Below are 23,900 nucleotides of genomic sequence, written 5' to 3'. Positions count from 1 at the left end.
GTGCAAATTAAGAGTTTTGCTTGCATGAAAAGTGATACTACTCAAAGTAAAATGAAAGTGTGAAATTATTTAAAGAACGTTATAAACAAATGCAATGCTTAAACAAAACTTAGCTCAAAATCACTGTAATAATGACTACTTGCTGGGAGGATAGATTTTGCGTAAACATTGCTTGTTTCTTAGAGTTAGGATTTGCTAATTACTTATTAAATTATGCCAACAATTTATCACATCTAACTTCTTGCATAATAAAAACTGATACAATACTAATATATGTAAAAAATACATAAAACTGAAATTTGTGATGTGGTAACATGACACCTTCCTTTTAACTATTGTTGCCTGAGGCTGAGTTTTACTATTTTTAAATGACAGGCAGTTACCCTGTATTTATGTTTTGAAACTGAAAACTGAAATTCCTACATTTTTCAACAAAGAGAAGCCCTGGAGTCAGTGCTCTCCAGCTTTGCATGCTGCTGGATTTGCTGCTGAGCTTTCTGTCTTTCCCTGATGTTTAGGTGACTGCAGACTTCTTGTGGCAATAGAGTTCTTTCTGGATAAAAAGCCAATTTAGTGATCAAAATTAGTAAACCATCTTCTATCATGATATATCAAATGAATGTAAATAGATCTAACTGGTAGCAAGAAAATACAATGTGATGCAAAGAAAAAGAAATTACAGAGCTCAATAAACTTGCCTGTAGTACAATTACACTATTTAGTTGACTCAAAATAGATTTGTACAGTACCTTTATCCTAGCCAAGTAAACAGAACGTGATCTTTTTTTAATTATTTTTTTAATTCTTGCAAGTTTTTTTTGATGCCACGACAGTTTCACAGATAAGTACTAGAAGAAAATGTTCAGCCTTTTATTTTTTTAATGTTTTCTTGGTAAATAGAGCAGTGAGAGCTAATTACATTTTGATGGTGTTGCTGGTTGAGCTGACTGAGAAAAAAGGCGACATACGTGCTTGAATGGTTCTTTTTTACTAAATGTTCAACAGCAAGTTAACTTTTAACAGAGAGAAGGCAATAGGATATAGTATTTAAAAGTAAATTGTGTTTCAGATGTGTGGTTTAGTGAACAGTTTGTGGCCTTATGGAACAGTTCTCTGAACTGAGAATCTTGGAGACAGAAAATGATGTATGAGAGATGGATTATGACTCCAACTATGAGTGTTAGCAATGACATCCTTTTTGGGTCAGATTTTTCAAGGTAAGAGATTTGTATCAGAAAACACTGAGAGAAGATTGTGCTTCTGCAGGCTTGTTATTTGTCGTATTAAATTTTCCATAATCAAGTTTGACAGGCTTCTCTTTATTTTTTTTCAGCAGACAATATTATTGTTGAAGATTAGTCAGATGCCTTCCGTCCATTCCCTGCCTCACATGCTATGTCATGCAAGCTTTGAAATACATAGCACATAATTTAAACGAATGACTAATTTGGCAAGCATAATGGAAGGCACGCATACTGTCCTTCAATTGCACAAACCCATTATGGAGCTTTGTTACATCAGCTTCTATCTTCCAGAAGGCAAAGTCAGAGGATTTACTTACAGGCACTGTTTAACTCTGGATAGAACCAGTAAACGTTTCTGTAGCTGCTATCAAGTAAGGGAGAGGTTACAGATAGAGCTGAGAGAAAAGCCATATGAGGACTTTGGAGATATTATTTTCAAGCAGAGTACCACAAAAGACATTCTTATTGAACTGTACAAACTAACTGCTGAAAAGGAAACGCTGTTATCCGGTCTTCTGAGATCACATCATATTCTGGACCTTAACATAGGACATCAGGAGAGAAAGCTACAGGATGTTTCTGGAGTCCCAAAACTTAAAGGTGACAACTACTTCAGTTTTACACATCAGCAGAAGTTCTTTCTGGATTCTACAAATAGAGACAATTTGAATCACCAAAAAATGAGGAAATATAGAAGGAAGGAGGGCTTTGAGGAGTTCAGGCACTGGAAAGGGGGGAAAAAGATACATGAACAGCATCTTTCTTTACTGAACGCAAAAAACAAGCAACTGGAAAATAAGAGAATGTTCCCCACAGCGTTTCCTACCAAGAGTTTTCCCAGTTCCTTTTCTGCCTCCAGCTGGGTAGCAGTAAAAGGTAAGGATGATTTACCAGTAGACAACAGTATAAGACCAGAAAGGTGGATAAAAGAGGGGTGCTCTCTTGAGAGCAACAAAGGTGTGAAACTGGATGCTGACTTACCAAGTTCTAGCTCAAAAGACAACAATGACACAGCCACAGCTGAGCTAGTGTACAGTGGGGAATGCATCCCTGAAGTTATGAAAGTGCAGCAGAGTATCTCTTTGGTAAAGTTATCTCAGGACAGTCTATCTAACAAACTTGAGACATTAAGTAAATCCACAGCTGCTAAAAGCTTGAAAAGTAGCAAGTATACTGAGCCAGTAGGCAGGAAGAAACCAGGGATCACAGCTGTTGCTGAAGTACAGGATCCAGAAGCTTGCATTAAAAAAGTGGACAAACCCCCTTCAGAGTCTTTACCTGATTTTCAGAGAGACAAAGAAACCATTCCTCCTGTTCTCCCAACAGTAAATAAAGAGTTTATATCAAGAACTCATGTATATTCCATAGATGAAGCTGCTGGAGACTCTAAAAATGCTGTGCTGCAGGAAAAGGAGCAGGGCGGCTCTGGTTTGCAGTACAAAGCAGAGAGAGTGCACATTACTGATGAGTCATGCAACCCTGTGGGAGCAGTCAATAAAGCTCTTCTGAAAGTTATTCGGAGCGACAGTTTAGATGAAGCTGCAGAATGGAAGAGACTGCAACAAATTACAAGAGTAGACAGAAACCTGCCAGGCTCAATGTATGAGAAAAGAACCACGGTATCCCAGGGAAGCAACAAGCATTTATTTTTGAACCTGCCTGTAAATGAAAGTTCTGATCTTTCTCAGACAAGTAATAATCTTAAACTGGAAGACAAAAAGCTGCATTCACCCTCGTTAGTATCAGTGAGTAATGTTTTTAGTAATTCATATCCGGTATCTAATACACACAAACAAATGTCACCTATTCCTTCTCCGTTATCTTCGAGACTGCCTAGCCCACAGCTGCATCATCGGATTCTCCCATTACCAGCACAGAACACCGAGGATGAATCTATGTTCCCTGACTATGGCCATGGGAGACATGGGGCTATAAACCTCTCTCTTGGTGATTTGGAGCCACAGTTTTATCTGAAGTTTTCTGAACCTGGAGAATCGGGATTTGCCACCAGACAACGAGGCCTACATCAGAATGCAACTGCAGGGCATTTTGAAAAGCGTGCCGTACAAGAAAAAGTAACTACTCAGACACAGCAGAACTTCTGTCCAGGTCAGTCCTATTTCATTTTTTAAACTAACAGTATTGGCCAGCCATGAAAGTATTGGAGTGTTTTTTTTTAATACTAGCCTTCAATAATAAATGGTATGCTTGCAATTAAAGTATTTTTCACTTCTTAAGGATTGAGTGAAAAGTTGGTTTTATTTTTTTTTAAACAAAAGTTACAGCTGTACAATATTTCCTTTCAGATGCATTTTTATGTCAGCTTATATTCAGTCCAGTTGTCATTGAATGACCTCTTGACCAAGCTAAATGTTTTTCTATATAAAATGAAAAAAGTTTGCATCCTTATTTTCTTGTTTTTCCTGTGCTGTGTTCTAATCTGTGAAAATGTTATTATGAGATTTGTTATCCAAAATGTTCTTTTTAGTTTGTTTAGCTTAGTTTGATGGAACATTGTCTGGGCAAGCTAATTTACATTGCCTTAAGTATGGAACTGGTGCTTTGACCATTTAGCTACAAGAGGTTGATGTAAATTCTGAAACAACAAAAGGCTGGGTTTTAAAAGGATTGCATGCAGGAGTCATGGTACAGTGTTATTTGAGTACAGTGCATGGGTTCATTTATAGATATGTACTGTCAATATAATAATGCATAAATATACAGAATATATGGAATACTGAATAACTGTTTCCTTAGCATCAACATCTATACACTTCATTTTTTTCTCTAGGAAACAGGAAGGCTGGAGAATCTAATCCTACAGTGGTCTAAGTGTGGCTTAGACTGGTCGCTATGTGTTAGAGGGGGGGCTGACAGTGCCAAGTGACATGATTTCACTATAAAAGGAAAAGAGATGCTAATTTTGCAGCCTTATAATTTTTCCTGAAAACAGGATAATTTTCTATAGTCTAAAATTAAAGGAAAACTAAAAATAAAAAAAAGGGAAAAACCTGTTAATAGCTGTATTTCCCAACTATTTTCCTTGACTTGAGTGTCTCATGTGGTAAATCTTCCCATTCCTACCCCTGCTTCCCTTCAAAATGCATTTGGGTGTCTTACCTTACCTTTGGCTGATTCAGGTCACCAAAAAGGCACAACAATATTTTTTGTTTGTTTGTTTCTGTAGGGGTTGGGGGGATGACAGAGGGTAGTCTGCCGTTTTAGTTACCTAAATTGCCTCCCAAGGTGGCCCAATGATTGACTGACAGAGCTGGTGCAGGATTACAAGATTCTGCAGACTAAATCATGGAGGAAGACATGGGAAAGGGGGGTTCAGAAAGGAGAGATGTGTAGGGATGTGAAACCATTACCTTAGCCAGAGGGTGCTGAATATTGTCTATGAGGCTTGCATTTCTTCCTGCTACTTGTAGAAGCTGCTTTGGTTCACCTCAAGACTAAATCAGAGAGAATTCCTTTTCTGGTTCCTGTTGTTCTGTGTTGTCCTGCCCCTCTCATTACTTCTTGTACTTTTCGGTGAGCTGGTTTAGCTCATGAAACCAGGCAGAAAATTTCACCCCTTCATAAGACTAAAGTAGGATGTCCGATCTTTTCCCCCCTGTTTTGCATTAGTATTTCTTTAGTTTATCATTTAGGACTGTTGGATGTGGAACTGTACTTACTGTACTACACTCTTATACTCGTTTTGCCTGGGAGAGTTAATAGTCTTCATAGCATCTTGTACGATACTGTTTTGTATTTGTGATGGAACGGTGTTGGTAACACCAATGTTCTACTTTGTGCTGAGCAGTGTTAGCACAGCATCAACCCCTTCTTGTTTCTTGCCCTACCAACAATGACAACATTAATATAGATTGAAAATATCACTGCAACTTTCTGAAATATATAATACTGTTCTGGGGTGGGTTGTTTGTTGGTTGGTTTGTTGTTTTATTTTATTTTTTGTTTTAATCTATGATTGCATGCCAGCATTATTACCGGTGTGTCGGACAACCTGTAACTTTAAGGCAAAATTTCCTACTTTGCTGGCATATACAACACTGTAGGTATGTCTCTGTATCTGGGATAATATAACATTCCACTTTGCTCTGCACCAGGGGTGAAGTCATACCTGTTGACACAGCATTTGGAGTACCACTCTTCTATAAACTGACTTAAGTAATAACTAATTGACTGTAGTGCAGTGGGGTAAATTATGTGTCTCCAAATTTAGAGTACATAAGTGATGTTAACATTTGCAGATGCAAATTTACAGTCCTGATTTGATTCTTAGCAGATTGCTCCCATGTGTGAAAAGCAAAATTCAAGATTATTGTTCAAGTTTGTCTGTAATGGGGTGCTATTGTGAAATGATTTCTCAAATCATAATTAAGTTCTTAATTAGATCTTAATTAAGTTCTTTATTGTGAGGGTGATGAGGCACTGGCACAGGTACCAATGCAACCACAGTTTGCATTGCCACATTCTGTGAAACATTTGGAGCCTTTTATTACCTGTGTAACTTTGTATTTGAAAAATTTCATGAATGGGTTAAAATGTTTTAGTTTATTAGCTTAAATAATGAATTGGACTCATCAGACAGCTCTCCTCATAATTTTAAGTCTCTTTTCTGATTGTGTGAAATAATGATCCTTCATTCTCTTTCTGGATAATTGGAAAATATTCCTGCAGTCAAAACTGGAACTTTTAACTAAGACAGAGTGCCTTTTTTTCTGTACTTCTACTTTTTCTGTAAGTCCAGTTTCTTTACAGCAGATATTTATGGCACAAATCTCCTAGCTTCACTGCATAAAGTTCTATCAGTAATTCATTTGAAAGTACACTTCTCTGGATCTTCCTGTTGAAGTGCAACTGCTGGCCATGGGAACAGGTCACAGCTTTTATCTTAGCAAGTTAATAGTTAACTGGGAAGAATTTATAGCTCAGCAATAATTATTTAGCAATTTTCTCTGTAAGTGGGCCTGGGAATTAACATTACTATATTTGCATTTAATAGTTCTGTTTGAATTATCAAAATTGTAAGTAAAAGCTTTAGAACAAATTAAGACTTTTGAGAAATAAAATGTTCAGCTTCAAACAGCAAAAATAAATAAAAATATACACCGCAGTTTCTCATAAAAAGACATTTATTAAATCCTCAAAAACATACTTCCTTTTCTGCTCTAACATAAAATACATTATGGTTTTATAACCCTGGAGAAGTCAAGCTTGCTTTTGAAATGATCCTCAGTATATCTGAAATGTGTTTTGAGGAAAGATTTTCTGAGATCCTTTAGTTTCTGACTGTGCTTCTCTCTCAAGTTGTCCACAGTGGCAGAGAAAAATAGGAAGAAAATTTTCAGACCTGTTTTGAATAGATTAACACCAATATGCTATTTTACTAAGTATTACCTGAAAGAGGAGGAAGATAAGTTATATTTTTAGCAGTTACTAAAGTGAATTTATTCAGAGCAGGAAATATAATAAAATATCTCTGGTTATGACGTAGCCTCTGTGACTTAGGGCAAGTCAGGCAAGACATCTCATTATTCCACGACAATGACTAGTGACTGTGCTTTGAGTCAGGGTGAGACTGGAATGGGCCACCCATCACACTTCATTTTGTATTCTAGTGCTGCTGTGGAAAAAGAGTAAAAAACAGGCAAGGGGATGGTGAAAGCAAGAAAGAACAACTGAAGAGAATGTGTTACCCTGCCCTCTGCCAATGATGATTGCTCCTTTTTTGATATTTAGTAGTTCTGTAAAAAGAACACAGCCAACAGACACAAAAATCCAAAGTTACTAGGAGTACAGAAAAAAAAATGAAACAAATGGAAGATAACCAGTATCTGAAGGGGGCCTATAGGGATGCTGGGGAGGGACTATTCACCAGGGACTATAGTGACAGGACAAGGGGTAATGGGTCAAAATTTAAATAGGGGAAGTTCAGGCTAGATATAAGGAAGGAATTCTTTAGTGTGAGGGTGGTGAGGTACTGGAATGGGTTGCCCAAGGAAGCTGCAAATGCTCCTGACAGTGTTCAGTGCCACACTGGATGGAGTCTTGGGTGCTACGGTTTAGTGTGTGGTGTCCCTGCCTTTGTCAGGGGAATTGGAACTAGATGATCTAAGGTCTTTCCCAACCCTAACTATTCTATAATTCGATAATAGAACTGAGTGAATAAGGCTTGTGCCAGGTAAAATGACTGAACCTATGGCTCTGAAAGTAACAGGTCCATTCTTGTCTTCCCTTCCCTCAGCAGAGGCCTCCTCTCTCACTATGCCTCCTCTTCTTTGATTCAGATCACTAAGTTAGTTGAAAACTGAGCTGCTAAGGAAGGAGGTGATTAGCTTTTGCTGGTTTAGTGAGCTGAAGAGCTCACTAGTGATCTGATGAAAACCAAGGCTAGGCTGAGGGAGGACATGAAAGTGTGCTGCCAGGAGGTAGAAATGAAAAATGAGCAAGGCCACCCCTGCTCACATCCAAGGCCTCAGCTGCATCCCAAAACTGGAAGCCAGGAGAAAATAACTAAACAGAAGTTGGTGTGAGTGGGAGATAAGAGGTAGATGAAGTTGGATGAGCATGCAGGGACACTGTGATCTTTTAAGTGAGTGGTATTAGTAGCGAAGCATGAAGAACAAGAGGCTGGACAATCAAGAAAGGGGAACTCCAGTGGGCTGAGTACAGTGGCCTTGGCTAGGATAGAGAATAGGAATGGAGTATCACTAAACAAGTGGAGCATGGCAGATTAGAGATAAGAGATTTTGGGGTTTTTTGTTTGTTTGGTTTGGGCTTTTTTGGGTTTTCTTTTTGTTTTTTGTTTTTGTGGGAAAATGTGCAAAAGGATCTATAACCAGCAGAATGTATATCATGGATGTAAACCTAACAGTCTTGCTGATGATCCATGAAGTCAGTGTGTAATACCAGATTAAATTCTGGAGATGTAGGGAAGAGAAGGGAGAAAGAAAAAGAAAGACGAGGTAATAGGGTTTGGTTTTAAAGCTGTAGAAGTTATAATCATAGAATCATAGAATGGTTTAGGTTGGAAGGGACCTTAAAGAACGTAGGTGCGACCCCCCGGCATTAGCAGCACCTCCTGTTAGACTAGGTAGCTCAATGCCCTGTCCAGCCTAGCCTTGAACACTGCCAGGAGTGTGCATCCACAACTTCTCTGGGCAACCTGTTCAAGTGCCTCACCACCCTCATAGTGAGGAATTTTTTCCTAATGGCTAATCTAAATCTCCCTCCTGGCAGCTGAAGGCGTCTTAACTGCTGGAAGAGTTTGGTGAATACAATTCTTCAGATTATTTCTCAGATAATTTAATTTACTATTAAGATACACGCCCAAATGTTTCTTGTAACATATTCTGTATATAATTGTAGTTTCATCTATCCCTGCTGATGGTTAGATGGAGAATGTTGTTTTCTTGTTTTTGCTGCCAATGACAATTCTGTGGCAGCAGTTCATCTTCTGCTAGAAAGAATTGAAAATGATCATTCTGGCAATTTTTTGAGGTTGTAAAAAATTATGCACTGCTGTTTGGAACTGCTAATGGCTATCACTGGTAGATCCTTTTTATAGTCTTCAAATATAATATAAGTACTTCAACCTATAAAGGACTGTTAATAATGTGCATAAATATGTGAATAAGTATTATTTTTAATTGGTCTAAAATAGTCAATCCTTGTATTATAGTCCTCAAGGGCTTTGAAGGGAATGAAAAGCTCAAAAGGGTATTTTTATTTCAGTACTTCACTTGCTGGTGGCTGAAGGAACAGTTTTCATAAATGTGCTCTGAGGGTTGCCCTGCTCCTTATAGCTTTTAACTGTCAGTTAAAACTGGGTTTTGACATGTTTCCTGTGTTCCTCTTTGCTGTGTAAACATAGCTAACTTGCACATGAACAAGAATACTCAGATTCAACAACTATAGAAGTTATATAGTCCTAGTTCTACACATCTGTTTAAATTTCTAGCTTTAAAGTGGCAGGTTGAAGTATCCATGTGAGAAACCTTAGGTTTGAATTTGTTTGGGTATATTACCACTAAACACAAGCACTTAATCTATCACAGTTGCTAGAGCTAGAAGACTTCTGATTGAAAAATGGAATACAATGTTTTATTCTAGACATTTGATGAAGGTAGCAAAAATAATTAATATCAAGTTACTATTTTAAATTTATTTTGTCTTTTCCCTGTTTAACTAACTCTTTAAGCTGAAAAGGGGCAAATAAAGTCAGTTAAGAGAAATTCAATAACATGACCTTATGATGTGTTCCTGAACCATGATTTTAGAAAATGAAGTTTCATATAAACAAAACTGTGTTTGAAGGCTCTTAGAACAGGAGGCAGATGATATTATATTGTTTTTGATGTTCCTTTTATAAGGAAGGGAAAGGTTTATAAATATATTCTCTAATTGAAGTGGTTCAGGGATTGCTAATTAGCATTTTAAAAGCACTGTAGTGTTCTGTCCATAACAAGTATGCACTTCATGAGGTAAGTTTGCATATAGATCACATGGAAACATGATGCATAGTTTCTCACAGGTAATTCACATGAAAATAGTATATATGAGTGTGTTGCTTGACTAAAAGCAGCTTATTCAGAGTGCATGTTCTTTGAAGATGCTATGAAGGAGTTCAGAATTGAGCGACAAGGGTAAGAACAGAATTACCAAAAAAAAAAAAATTAAATAGAATCACAGAATCTCAGAATCATTTATGGTGAAAATCTGAGCTCATCTAGTCCAACCTTCTGCTCAAGCAGGGTTGCCTAAAGCAAGCTGCCCAGGCCAGCTTCCAGTAGGGTTTTGAATTTCTCTTAAGCATGGTGACTGAATAACCTCTCCAGGCAATGTGTGTCAATATTTGGTCACTCTCACAGTGAAAGAGTTTTTTCTCATGTTTAGGTGGATTTGCATACATTTTAATTTGTGCCCGTGATACTGTTGGCCTTTTTTTAAATTTTTTTTTATTTTTTAAATTTTTTTTGCTGGCTCATGCTCAGTTTGGTGGCCACCAGCACCCCAAGGTCTTTTTCTGCAAAGCTACTTTCTAGCCAATTGACCCCAGCATGTACTGGTGCCTGGGGTTGTTGCTCCCCAGGTGCAGGAATTTGCACTTCCCTATTTTGAACAGGTTCCTGTTATCCCAGCCTGTTGAAGTCCCTCTTGTATATCAGCCACTCCTCCCAGTTTGTCTTATCTGCAGACTTGCTAAGGATGCACTCTGTCCCATTGTCTGGGTCAGCATAAAGCTGTTGAACAGTATTGGCTTCAGTGTTGTGTCCTGGGATACACCACTAGTTTGTTGCTTAGTTTCAACCACTAGTTTCAACAGGAATTAGTTCCACTGATCACAAACTTCCTGGCCTGGTAGGTCAGCCAGTCTTTAATCCTTTTCCAGGTCCACTTATCTAACACATACTTTGTCAGCTTGTCTGTGATGATGTTATGGGAGACAGCATCAAAGGCTTTACTAAAGTACCATTCTCAACTCCTCCACCAAGCTAATCACCTCATTGTATAAGGCAGTGAGGTTGATCAAACATTATTTCTCCTGGGTAAATCCATGCTGACTACCCTAGATCACCTTCTTGACCTTCATGTATTTGGAAATGCATCCCAGGAGGATTTTTTCCATCACCTTCCTAGGGACTGAGCTGAGAATGACAGGCCTGTAGTTTCTTGGATCTTCCTTTCTGAAGAGTTGTATTTGCTCTCTTCCAGTCTCTGCTAATTGCCGTGACCATTCAAAGATAATAAAGAGTGGACACATAATGATAAAGGCCAGTTCGCACTGCACATTTGGGTGCAGCCTGTTTGGTCCCATGGATTTGTGTACAACCAGTTTATTTAAATGCCCCCTAACCTAGTGCTCTTCCATCAAGGATAAGTCTTCCTTGCTACAGTTTCCCTCTGAACTCAGGAGCCTGGAATTCCTGAAGACAGGTTTTACTGGTAAAGACCAAGGTGAAGAAGGGATTGGTATATTTGGTCTTCTCTATGTCATTTATTGCCAGTTACCCTCCTCCATTCATCAATTTCAAACTTAAATAGTTTTATCACAGTTTTTTTTTTCTAAACAAAGATCCAACTAATAAGCACATCAAATTTATAAGGTTAATTATGATACTGAATCCAAATCTTGGATCATATAAATCCTGTCAATCTTTTTTAATTATTTAAAGTTATTGTCTTCCTTTTCTGACTATGAAATGATTCTGTAGATTAGAGTCTGGATCTACAATAATGAAATTTTATGTTAAATCTGTTAGTGACTTAACAGAACAAGTGTTCTATACGTACTTGTGGGGTAGCAATTATAATCTCTATTTTCCCTCAGTGTTTCTCCTGTGCATTATCATCTCTGCAAAATTCAATTGCCATATCAGTGTTGTCAATGTCATTAACTTCTATTTGGAACTTCCCCCCCCCCCCCCACTTTAAAACCTCAGTGGGTCTTTAATATTGTGTGGTAATTATGTTACCTAAAGACTCAGTATAGCTAAAAGGATGTAATTATTCATGAGATTTTTCCAGATACTGGCTTTCTGAATCATCCTGACTGCTACTTGTAAGAGAGATACCCTCTTTGATATGGATTTCTATTGCTCCTTCTGTAGAGAATTGCAGAGTGTATCTAAAATTTTCCAGTAAAGTCTGCATGACCTTTCTAGATATGTAGTCTTGCAAAGTTTGCTAATAATATGTCTAACTGAAATCACAGTCTGTACATAGCCTCATCATACAGTGTATTACGATTTTCTTCATGGACATCACTGATTGTTCTCTATTGAGTCTTATGACACATGGTAAAGGAAAAAGATCATTAATATTTCTTTCCAGTGAAGTCAAAATCTTTTTCATTGTACTGTAAAAAAAAAAATATAAGGCAATGCTGCATTGAAACAGTAGATTTATAGCAGTTTGAAATGAATGTAGATACAACTGGAAGTCCATGACAAGTCTGAGTTAAAAAGACCCTCTGAAGACTGACCTTGATAGATGCTGTGAACAAATAGCTCCTGTTTTAGCTGAATGAGTTCCCAGCATGATGCACTTAAGCAACAGTTATATTTTCATCTCTCTTTGTAACATGTGACTCTTCAGTCAAAGGCAATCACTGAGGGGAAACCAAGTGAATTAAATTGGAATGAAAAGCCAGAGAGAGCTTAATGTTTTATGCTGATCACAGATTAACAATTTTCTGTTTCATGGGAAGGGGAAAAGGCCAAAACATTCACTCTGGTTACAGTTTGTGCACTCAGTTTAAGAGACTTACTGTAATGAAATGGACTTTTTTTTTTTATCAATGTAAGAAAAATTTCTTGAAGTGAGATACTGACATAATGTGGAAGTTGTAATTTATGTGATCTGTATGTATTCTGTTGGCCATTTAAAAAAGACAACAGAAATGGTTCAGCTGACTTTTTTCTTGATGTATCAGGATGATCTAAAAGTTGAGATCAAATTAAAGTCTTTACCTCTGTAAGAATTAATAATGTATATACGAATTTTTAAAAGCTATAATAGCTACTTTTTGGTATTTTGTCTCAGAAAAGCTGATGTTGCACCAAATCCAACTTGTAAAAGTGGTAAAAAAATTTTGCATATCTCCCTTCTAAAAACGTATCTTAAAATGTATGCAGTGAAGACTAATCAAAATGCGATCTATGTGTTTCTAGTATATTTTATCAGTAAATAATTTTGAATAGTATCTCATTATTTGGATGTGAAAATAAATATACAATAATACATTTAAATTATAATTATCACTATTATTTAGGAGTTATAGCATTAAAAGTAGTTTAATGATGTATTTAATTTAGTGTGTCAGAGGAATTTTTCTTTGGGATTACATTTTGACTACTCTTATGTTTAGATTACAGAGACCTCCTATTTGCTTTGAGTGTTTAGGATTTTCCAGAGCACAGTCAGAGATCTCTTCAGGGTTGTGTGTTACGTTGCTGAGATCAGTGAAGTGAAAACAGGACAGAGAAAACTTGGAGAACTGTGGGATGTGTTTTAGAGGAGAAATTTTAAAGGCTGAGTGGAATTACTCTCTATGAGGACAAGAGGTGAGTAAGGAATGAAATAGAAAGAATTCACAGTCCCTCACCAGAGTGACATTCTCTATATACTGCCACTTGTAGGGTCCCGTTTGATAAAACTTTTGATGCTTTGTAATACTCTATCTTTTTTTACATTTATGTTTTGGAAGTGTGAAAATGAAAAGTGCTATTTTTTTTTCCGTAAGGTTTCTTGTTACAATGAAGATGTATATGGGAGACTTTTGTATTTTGAATACAATGAGGTTCTCTGAAATCCTCCTGAGTGATCATGTTTCTTTGCTATCAGTATGCAATTTAATGATTTTGCTTTGAATAATTATAAACTACAAAGTTTAAGAATATAACTGATTAATGGTTTAGCTAACATGTGACCATGTTTACACTCATTTCTCTTCAGTATGTTGGAAACACTACATGATCTTTGAGGTGCCTTCCAACCCAAACCATTCTATGATTCTATGATTCTGTGATAGGTACAGCTGTTAGCATTGAGCCAGTTCATCTCATAGTAATTAGAATCAGAGGTTATTTTCTCTAACTTTCTTCTGGAGTATATATTCCTGTCAGTAATGTCATTGTCAATATATTGTAAACTTGAACAAATGTTCATTGATTTCTGATTCTTCAAAATGAGATTTGTTTTGTCTTAACTGAAGTAGTTAAGTATGAATAATTTATTGAAAGCATGTTTTTGAAATAAAAACTATTACATTTTGGAGAATATATATTTCTAAATAAATGTATATTAGAATTAAGTTAGTTAGGTATAAATTTCAGGTAACTAATACAGTTTAAAACTGAGCATATATTTGATAGGTTTACTATTTCATGCCAGTAATATATATGTATCCTACATATAGAAAGGTAGTAGCCTTCTGAAAATTATGTACTAGAATAATAAAACCCAATTAATACACCAAGAACATGGCTGTTAATACATGTTTGCATAGGCAGCATAGTCTGTATAAGACCTAAGTATTTATTTATGATGCTTTTGTACCCTAATTTTCCTCATATGCTTCTTTTGTGTGATATGGATCTAATAATGTTTGTATTAGTTTACTAAACCAGGTTATTCTTTAAATCTGACACACAGTGGAACTATAGTTTTAAGTATTAAATCTAAGATAAATACCACCATATAAATTCCCAGGAATGGTTTTCACCTTTCATTCTTCGGATTAATTTGTATTCCACTTCTACACTTACTTATGCAATTTATACCTAATTATGCAAAAATGAAAGATGTCACCCAGAGCTGGGAAGAAAAATGTTAGCACATACTTCTTCAGTTTTTAACTTTAAAAAAGAATCTCTTGCTTTTAGCATTCAGTGTTCTTATCTTGTAATCTAATTTATAATCTGAGGCAGTGTTCCATTTCAATATTTTCTTATATTTTTCCAAGTTATGAGAAAACAAAAAATCATAACTTTGTTGCTTAGTTTGACAGTCTTAATCTATCCTGAGGGTATTTTTCTAGCATATGGATTAGCAAAAGAGGCCAAGCCTAATTAGTCTAAAGAGCCATCTTTTTCATCTCATCAGGCATTGGATGTTTGGCTTGTCCAGTCTTTTTCATCAACATGGTTGGATAACATGTAAACTATTTCACCTTGCAATCTAGACAAGAGATTTGTTTCCATTCTATTCAGATTTTGGTGCCAGTAAGATCTTCAAGTTTAAAGTGTTTGCTCAAAGGTTAGCAGGAAATGGGTGATAGTTTGAAGCTATTCCAGATTTCCAGGATGACATGAATTTAGCAAGAGGTATCTCTTTTGTTAAAGAGATGCTGCATGATAGTAACTCCAGTGAGATTACTTTGTTCTGTAATGGCTCCAAAATGATTTAAATGGGTTTTATCCAGAACAGGCAGAAGTCTGGGTTTTGGGTTTTTTTTTCCCATCTTCCATGATATTTCTGACCATACTCATTTACTTTCAAGGCCTACTTTTTTCCCTCTTTGTGTAATTGTATTTCAGTTAGAATAATGTAGATGCTTTGTACGAAAGTAGTCATGTAGGGTGTGTTTGCATTGCATGTCTGGTCCATGGTAGCAATCCACACTGCTTTTGCAGTTTGGTCTATGAGACTCAATGGATGGATACTCATGCAGTTCAAAGAGTAGTTTGAGCTTCAACAAGACTTTCATACTTACTGCACAGATCTCATGCATCTACCAAAATCTTCACGGCTGGCATTACACACCTTCTCTCACTAATGAGTTACAGTCATTCCACCCTTGTGGCACAGAGCAAGGACCTTAAGCTTTCTTCATGTGGGTTAGGTGTGACTATAGGCTCAAAGGAGATTTTGGGCTGCAAACAAGGCTGTGACATAGCCTGGGCTTGAGTAATAATGCAGATGGTCAATGAGACAGAGCATAAAAGCAGGTTCAATTAACTTTGTAAGGTAAGTTGCAGCTCTGTCATCACAGGGTTGAGTTCTCTTATGTGTAACTCTCATTGAAATTGATGTTAAATGTGCAAATTGGGATGACAGCTGGGTGTTCCAGCGGAACAAATGAAAGGTTTCTTGGAATTCAGGTCTGCTTTAGCAGCCATGGCTGCTAAAAACAACATCTAATGTTACTAATATTTAAACAGTCATGGCTTTGAATAGTCACGGAAATGTTTCCACCCATCCTTCTGGTGATGTGCTCATGAACCAGCTGTATAGCATACCGCTTTGCTTTCTTACTCAGCACTCATCCTTACTACACTTCCACAGCCTGTTTGCACCTCTATTCCTATTGCTTTTCTCCTTCATGAGACTTACACTTTCATACCTGTACCTTTCAAAAGAAGAAAGCTCATGGTTTGTTTATTCACAAGAAACAATCTCTGCTTGCTGTTTGGATACCTTGGGCAATTACCTGTAAGATCATTTTACAAATTAAAGGAAAGAATTCTGAATTACTGCTACCTCCTTATTCCACAAGATCTTTAGGATGGGTGCAAAGGTGTGCAGAATGGAAAAACACAGTTTTAGGTGCCCTAGGGTGTCTGAGGCACAGGCAGAGAGTTAGCAAATCTGATGCAGAATGATCCACACCTTTTGGACTGGGATAAATTAATTTTAGCATCTAAGGTTCATTTAGGCAACAGAATCCAAATAATTGTATGTAAATTATGTGACAGCTTTTTATTTACTTTTATTGTTGTTAATTTTCATCAAGCAAAACTAATCAGAATTGCATTTATTCCTTCAGGGAAAAAAAATATAAAAAAAACCAAATGCAGCTCATTTCTGGATTTTTGCCTAGAATCTCACCATACATTTTGGTAATTTGTAGTCTGTTCATTGGTCTAAAAATTGAACTCCATTTCTGCATGCTTTCTTCTGCGAACTACCTGTATTTCTGAATTACATTTCTAATTAAGTATACTTTTGCATTGTCTTTGTGTTGGTGTATTAAGGCACTTCATTTGAATTTTAGCCATAAAGCTTAACAGACTATACTGTTTTTTTTCCAGAAAATGATTTTATGGTTCTCAGTCCACTGAAATAGCATCCCCTTTTTTAAATCCTAGCAGGAAATTTGACCAACTAAAACTAATATAGTTCCTGGTGACACAAGTATAGGACTCAGGAGTTGTTCTTGGCTCACAAGTATAGGACAAACCTTAGAGATCTATGGCCAAGGTGCAGAATTTACATAACAGGTTTACTGTTACAACAGAACTGTGAGCAACAGAACTAAAAGGAAGTCACGCCTCTCATTTGGTTCCTTTGGCATCTACATGTTGAAGATGAAAGAATTTTAAAATATAAAGTATTCCCTTTGTTCGAATTAGAAATACGACCAAAAGCATTTTGCTGGCACATTCACATAGTGGCATGCTTTAGCATGGCGTATGTTATCACTGTGGCTTGAAAGAGAAAAACACCCTTTTCAAGAAGAGTATTGAATGCATGCTTAACTTGAAGCAAGACTGAGAGCAAGTATGTGCTTATGATTGATTTAAATAGGAATGCTTTCCAAAACAAAATTATATGCTACGTGGCTAACAATTGCTAAGTTGTAATGTTATTTTTAAAGTAAAATTAATACTGGCAGCCTTGAGGTTGCCGGATTGCAGTAGTAACTGGTACTTATATCTGGTTCATTAGCATGCCAGTGAAAAATTTCATGTGACAAAAATCCATTTGGTTAATGAACCATCTTTTAGTTAGACCTTGAATTTTCAAAAGAATACAGCTTATTTTTTTCCTTAGTAATGTCATATAACTGCATGGAGCAGTAGCAAAAATTAATTGAATGACAGAAATATTTTTAAATGAATTAAGCAGGCTACTTGTTAGGTGCTTAGACATCTAAGGCTTTTTTCTGCCAGACCTGAGGCCAATGAAAAGGGCCATGTTCCATAATGAAGAGTATTTTCTTCTTTTCATAATAGAACTCTTTGCCTTGATAAAGCAAAGATACTTGTGGCTTCTTCTGGTGGTTTATACAGTTATTTTGATGTACAAGTGTTACTGAACATGCCATACACCAGCCCTGGGAAAAAGTCTTTCCAAAAAAGCACTTTAAATAAAATAACAAGCTGTCCTCAAACTTGACTGATTTTAACATGTGGCTGTGTGTAGATGAGTTGAGACTGTGAAATGTTTCTTGACACAGCAGCAGATACTTGTTAAAATACGACTAAACACAGACTGTATTAAAAAGAAATTTAGGTGGTAGCTATGTAAAGTTCTAGCTCTTTTTTGCATCACTACTTATCAGTAATTTTAAGATTGCTATATTAGCCAGTCCTTCACTGAATCTTACTGTAATACAAAGGAAATGAGTGGTGTTGAGAGGTAAATATTCTAGAGTAGCATGTTCCCTCACAACTTCTGAAACATTCTCCATTGCACCATTCTCTTTCCATTCCCCTATTTTGTACTATCCTAGCACAGTTCCACCAGTCCTAGTCAATTTTTACCACTAACTATAAAATACAGTGTTGATGTAAATCATGATACCCAGCCTGACCTCTCTGAGGAGCAGGAATACTGCTCTAGCTAATGCATATCGTACCATGCTATCTGAGGAGAAGTGCTGTGGAGAATTGGAGAAAGCAGTAAAAACGCAGGTGAAATTCAAGGAAGTAAAGATGAAGTTATGCACACACACACAAAAATACAACTTCAATTCATACATAAAATGAAGCTGACCATTAACTTTCAGGAATGTGATTTTTGAGTCATGACAGATAGTTCCATGTAAATATTTCTTGAAAAATCAGTAACTTTCAAAAAGCAAATTGAATGCTAGGGATTTTTAGAAAAGAAAAATACCACCAAAATGTTATACCACTTTACAAGATCTTGTGCTCTCAAGGTTCAAATTATCTTGCATTTCTCACTTCTTCATCTCAAAAAGTATATGGTAAAACTGGCTCATGTTCAGGGAAGGACAACAGGATGTTTTAAAGCACAAAAAAATCATGTGAGTAATGAAAAAATACCTCTTTTTTTTAATGGAGGAAGTATCCTAAGTGCTTTCATGTTCTTACACAATTCCTTAGGCATAGGGCTCTGTTAGATGTAGGATACTCAGCTAGTAGACATTTGAGTCCTGTGTTCTTTTTCTTTAATTTTTTTTTTTCTCTGATATTGTAAAAAAACCCAATGTATTCTCAGCTAAAAACATTGTTTACACTGATGTTGCCCACTGTCTTGTTGCAGTGATGTAGTACTGTTTAGGAATGCATTCTGTCCTTGGAAGAAAGAAAAATGAAAAGCTGAGGCAGTGTAGCTTACCCTCCTAAACATTTTACTCACTTGTTGAGTTACTTTGTATTGGACAGTTCTAATATCAGTCAATATATAGAATTGAACACTTTCCCTTGCTGAGAAGCAACACTTTCTTTTTTTCCTTGGGAGCTATGTTTATGTTTCTTAGCATACAGATCAGAAGTAGTTTAGAACTATTTTCTAAAGTTTGGGGTTTTTTTCATAGTAATGAACAGATGGTCTCCCTTTTTAATGCCTGGCTAACTGATCATGTTTCAGCTACAATGGACTTGAGGCTTCAGTCTAGAAAAGTTCAATAGGGCAATACAGACGTGTAAGAATTTCAGGTCCTACTTCAGGCAGAAATAAAGGGAGGAACCAAACACTTTCCTACATTGTGCTTTAGTGTGAAACAGCCTGATTGTACACAAATTTGTAAATTTTTGTTTCAATTAATAAGTTATGATATGTGATAACATATTACACCCACCTACTTCCTGAGTTCTGTACAAATATTACCTAGCTTGCAGGAGCAAATATAGTTAATAGTGTTTTCTGAATATTTAATGTAGAACTTCTCCACTGCTCCAGTATAAGAGGAAATTGTGAAGAATGGGACTACCAAAGCATATGTTGAGACAGGATCTGAGCTCTTGAAAGTTTGTCATAAAACATGTGGATGAATGTGAATGTGATTGCTGTATCTGGACACTCAATATTAACCTGAGAGGTCACTCATATGCATCTAAATGTTGATGGTAGAATGGATATGGTAACTGTACAGCAGCTTGTCTGAATGCAGAATTTTCAGTTTGCAACCATTTTTAACATTTTAAGAGAAGCCACTCACAAATGTCACTATACATTAATCTTGACCTCACAGATGTTATTCATGTAGAGTACATCTCATTGCACATTTACAAAAAACTCCAAGATGCCAGAAAAAGTGTAATTGTAAAGGAAATACTTTGAACCTTAAATTATTCAAAGAAAACTAAAATATTTTAAGCAATCTATTATCATTTCCACAAGCCCATGTTTTCACAGGGGAAGGTATCTAAATAAATGGCATAATCTGTTTTCAGAGGTACTGTTCACCTCTAGCTTCTTGTGAAATCTGTGATAGCAGTGTATATTCAGGAGCTGTGAGAATGGAAAAAGAAATGTCCAATGGTTGTGTGTAATGATCAGGTCAGAAATGGTACCAAAGAAAAGGAATAAGTAAATGAATGATTTTATTTCTTTTTTTTTTTAATTAATTGAGAAAGAAGACAGCCTATGGATAGTTTTCTTTGTTTAACTGATTCATTGTCCTGTTTAATAGAGCCAGCTAGCTAATGATCAGCTGAGGCAAGTGGGGCCTTGGAATGCTTTAGATAAAAGCATGGATAATAATAATGGATAAAATAATGAATTACTATTTCAGTTTAGTGGGAAACTAAACTGGGTACCTGGAGAACAACTGGTCTTAGTATTAAAGACTAAGGCAAAAAAGGTATTAAGTGACTCAGCCTTTTCCTCATCCTTTGTCACTGTTTTCCCCCACATCCAATAAAAGATGGAGATTCTCCTTAGCTCTCCTTTTCTTGCTAATGGATTTATATAAACATTGTTGTCTTTTACAGCAGTAAAAGCAGTTCTGGTTGGGCTTTGGCCTTTCTAGTTTCCTCCTTGCATAGCCTCAGGACATCCTTTTAGTCCCTCTGAATTGCCTCCCCTGCTAAAGGTCATAAACTCTTTTTCTTCACCCTGAGTTCCAGCCAAAGCTCTGTTTAGCCAAGCTGATCTTCTTTCCTGCCAGTTCACCCTCCTCATGTGGATGGCCTGCTCCTCCATCTTTAAGATTTCCTTCTTGAAGAATGCCCAGCCTTCCCGGACTCCTTTGTCCGTCAAGTCCCAAGGGACTCTGTCAACCAGTCTCCTGAACAGGCCAGAGTCGCTGTTCTGCTGACCTCCTCCATACTTCTCTGAGAACTGAAAACTCTGTCTCATGATTACTATGCCCAAGATGGCTTCCAACCATCACATCACCCCCATGTCCTTCCCTGTTCACAAACAACAGGTTCAGCCAGACACCTTCCCTAGTTGGCTTGCTTGCCAGCTGTATCAGGAAGTTTTCTTTCATACACTCCAGGAACCTCCTAAACTTTCATTTCTGCTGTACTGCATTTTCAGCAGACACCTGGTAAGTTGAAGTCCTCTGTGAGAATTAGGGCTAGTGTTTGTGGGACTTCTCCCACCTACTTACAGAGTATTTCATCTGCCTCTTCACCCAACTTGGGTGGTCTATAACAGATTCCTACCATATCTGCCTGGTTGGCCTTCCCCCTGATTCTTACCCGTAAGCACTCACCATCAGTTAGCTCTAGACAACCAAAACACTTCCTAATATACAGGGCTACCCTGCCGTATGGCATTTATATCATACTTTTTTCGCTCTACAATGGCTTCTAGCTCCTACTCTTTATGCCAATGCTGTGTATGCTGGTGTAGCTGCACTTCAGCTGGGCTATTGATCCCACCACCTTTTGAGGAGGAGAAGACCTAATTCCGTGTGTCCACTTCAGTGGTTTCTAACACATTAATAAACCTCGTGTCTTTGCTGCCGCATGGATCTACATCTCCTACCTCCACTGAGGATCTTGGTAATACACCATCCCTCAAACATCAACACCATCAAACCATACATCAAACAAGTATCCCTGGGGGTGTGCTGCCCCTAAGGCTTATCTCTAGCGAGACTTGTTTTATCCCTGGCATGGTTTAAGCCCAGCCAGTAACTCAGACCCATGCAGCTACTCACTCACTTTTTCCCCTCATTCCCCCCCAGCTCCCAGAGGGATGGGGGCGAGAATTGAAAGAACATAAATCCCACAGGTTGAGATAAGAACAGTCCAGTAAATAAGGTACAATACAAAGCTACTACTATTACCACCAATAATAATTATAAGGGAAATAACAGTGGGAGAGAATATAAAACTAAAAGGAGAAAAGGCAAAGAAAACAATAAACACAAGTGATCCTCAGTATAACTGCTTACCACCCACTCACCAATACCGAGCCCTACCCGAGCAGCGATATGGGCCTTCTGGGTAACTCCCCCCAGTTTATATACTAGGCATGATGTGCTGTAGTATGGAATACCCCTTTGGCTAGTTTGGGTCAGGTGTTCCATCTTGGCTTCCTCCCGGCTTCCCGTGCCCCTCCTAGCTGGCACAGCATGAGATTGAAAAGTCCTTGATCAGAATAAGCATTACTTATCAATAACTAAAAACATACGTGTGTTACCAGCACTGTTCTCAGACTAAAGCTAGAAACACAGCACTGCACCAGCTACTAAAAAGGGTAAAAATTACTGCTACAGCTGAACCCAAGACATCCCTTTCCCCCTTCACATCTAGTTTAAAGGTCTTTCAATGAGCCCTCCTAATTCCTGTGCAAAGATCCTTTCTCCCTTTTGAGATAGGTGTACCCCATCTGTTGCCAGCAGGCCTGATGTCATGTAAACCAACCCGTGATTACATTTTAACTTACACTGAGTGGTGACAGGCTTGTTGTCTTTCCACTTGAACATATTCAGTACTCACATGGTTAAATGTGTTGACAAGCAAATTCTTAACATCAGGATTACCTTCTTACTGCTTATGTCTTAAAGGAACCTACCCTCCCAGATAAGTTCAGTTGTTTAAGCTGCTTGATTGTATACTTTGCCAAGAAAATCTTCCTGAGTGGTACTTGTGGTAGTTACAGTGCACTAAATTCTTAATTGGAATCCTTTCACAGTCTGTTTCTCCTCCTAAATCTCCATCTGCTTTCTCTCTCACTGTCTTTTGTCTCACAGCTCTCCCTCTCCATCTTCCTCTCGTCTTAATCCTTGACCCTGGACAATTTACAGCCAGCTCTCCATTTATTACTTCCTCTGCTTTGTCTCTCTTTTGGCATCTTGACTGGCACAAACACTGTCATTACCCCGTTTCTTTCTGCCTTCAGTTCACTCACATCTCTCACTCCTTATGCCTCAGATATTCTGAGAAGTTTTGATGTTTCTTTGGAGAGAAATAATGTAGGTCCTTCACCATTAAAAATATATTGTTATTCTCTGTCTCTACTAGTCAGTAGCTGAGCCTGACCTGCTTTATATTGTTTGAAGCATGTTTCTTCTTTCTCATTTAAAACTGTTAATCCTTGTGTACTGTGTTATTTTGTTTGTTTAGCATTAAATTCATCACTAAGCACAAAATTTTACTTGATTGTATAGATTAAATCCTTCCACACATAAGAACCTGGCATAGCTCTATGTGTTACTTTACAGGATTAGAACATATAAAGATAGATCTCAAAAAAAACCCACAAAACAGCAACAAAAAACCCCGCAAAAAACCACTAATGTTTAAATCCTAAAAAAGAAAAAAAAAGTAACCAACCTTTCTCTTGGATCTGTCAGTTTCAATGTTAACATTTATTTTATTTTTAAACATTTAATACTGAAAATGAGCATTTCATCAGTAATATTAGCTCTACATCTTTCTTCATTGGACTTACCTGTCATCACTTCTTAGTAAAACATCAAGCTAACATGTACTACTACATTTAGTACCTTTTAATTTCTTCTAGATTATTGTGTATTAATCATTGCTTATGGGAGTATATACTGAGGACTGTATCTTTAACTTAATAGATAGCATTCCTGCAGATATGAATTTGGCACTGCCTGTAGTAGGGATAGGACAGGTTACACACTGAGATGAAGGCATGTAAGGTGCTATTTTGCTAATGAATAAGTATTAAGTATTGCTATAGGCTACAGTTGGAGCTGTTACTGATGCCTGTCACTGATTCTTTCAGTTCATGAAACTTTAATAA

The 23,900-nt window shown here is 37.1% G+C and overlaps 1 protein-coding gene across 2 annotated transcripts; it reads left to right on the top strand.

The window, feature by feature from the left end:
• The first annotated feature begins 1,356 nt into the window (after nucleotides 1-1,356).
• On the top strand, nucleotides 1,357-13,259 carry LOC115946537 (formin-1-like). 2 transcript variants are annotated; one of them, XM_031049102.2, is made up of 2 exons: nucleotides 1,357-3,353; nucleotides 13,126-13,259. In XM_031049102.2, exons 1-2 carry the CDS (start codon nucleotides 1,439-1,441, stop codon nucleotides 13,158-13,160), a joined length of 1,950 nt encoding a protein of 649 aa, XP_030904962.1. In that variant the 5' UTR covers nucleotides 1,357-1,438; the 3' UTR covers nucleotides 13,161-13,259. The 2 variants fall into 2 exon arrangements, with proteins under 2 accessions (XP_030904962.1, XP_030904960.1); XM_031049100.2 differs by lacking the exon at nucleotides 13,126-13,259 and adding an exon at nucleotides 4,036-4,124.
• Nucleotides 13,260-23,900: the final 10,641 nt, after the last annotated feature.

This window comes from Melopsittacus undulatus, chromosome 4 (genome assembly GCF_012275295.1).
Source record: "Melopsittacus undulatus isolate bMelUnd1 chromosome 4, bMelUnd1.mat.Z, whole genome shotgun sequence".
NCBI lineage: Eukaryota > Metazoa > Chordata > Aves > Psittaciformes > Psittaculidae > Melopsittacus > Melopsittacus undulatus.
The sequence above is the reverse complement of the archived record's forward strand: the minus strand, read 5'-3'. Positions and strand labels throughout refer to the sequence as shown.

Coding starts and splice junctions, on each gene's coding strand:
- LOC115946537 (XM_031049100.2), top strand. CDS start 1,439: ATGACTAATTTGGCAAGCATAATGGAAGGCACGCATACTGTCCTTCAA. Junction 3,354..4,035: donor ACAGCAGAACTTCTGTCCAG/GTCAGTCCTATT, acceptor TTTTTTCTCTAG/GAAACAGGAAGGCTGGAGAA.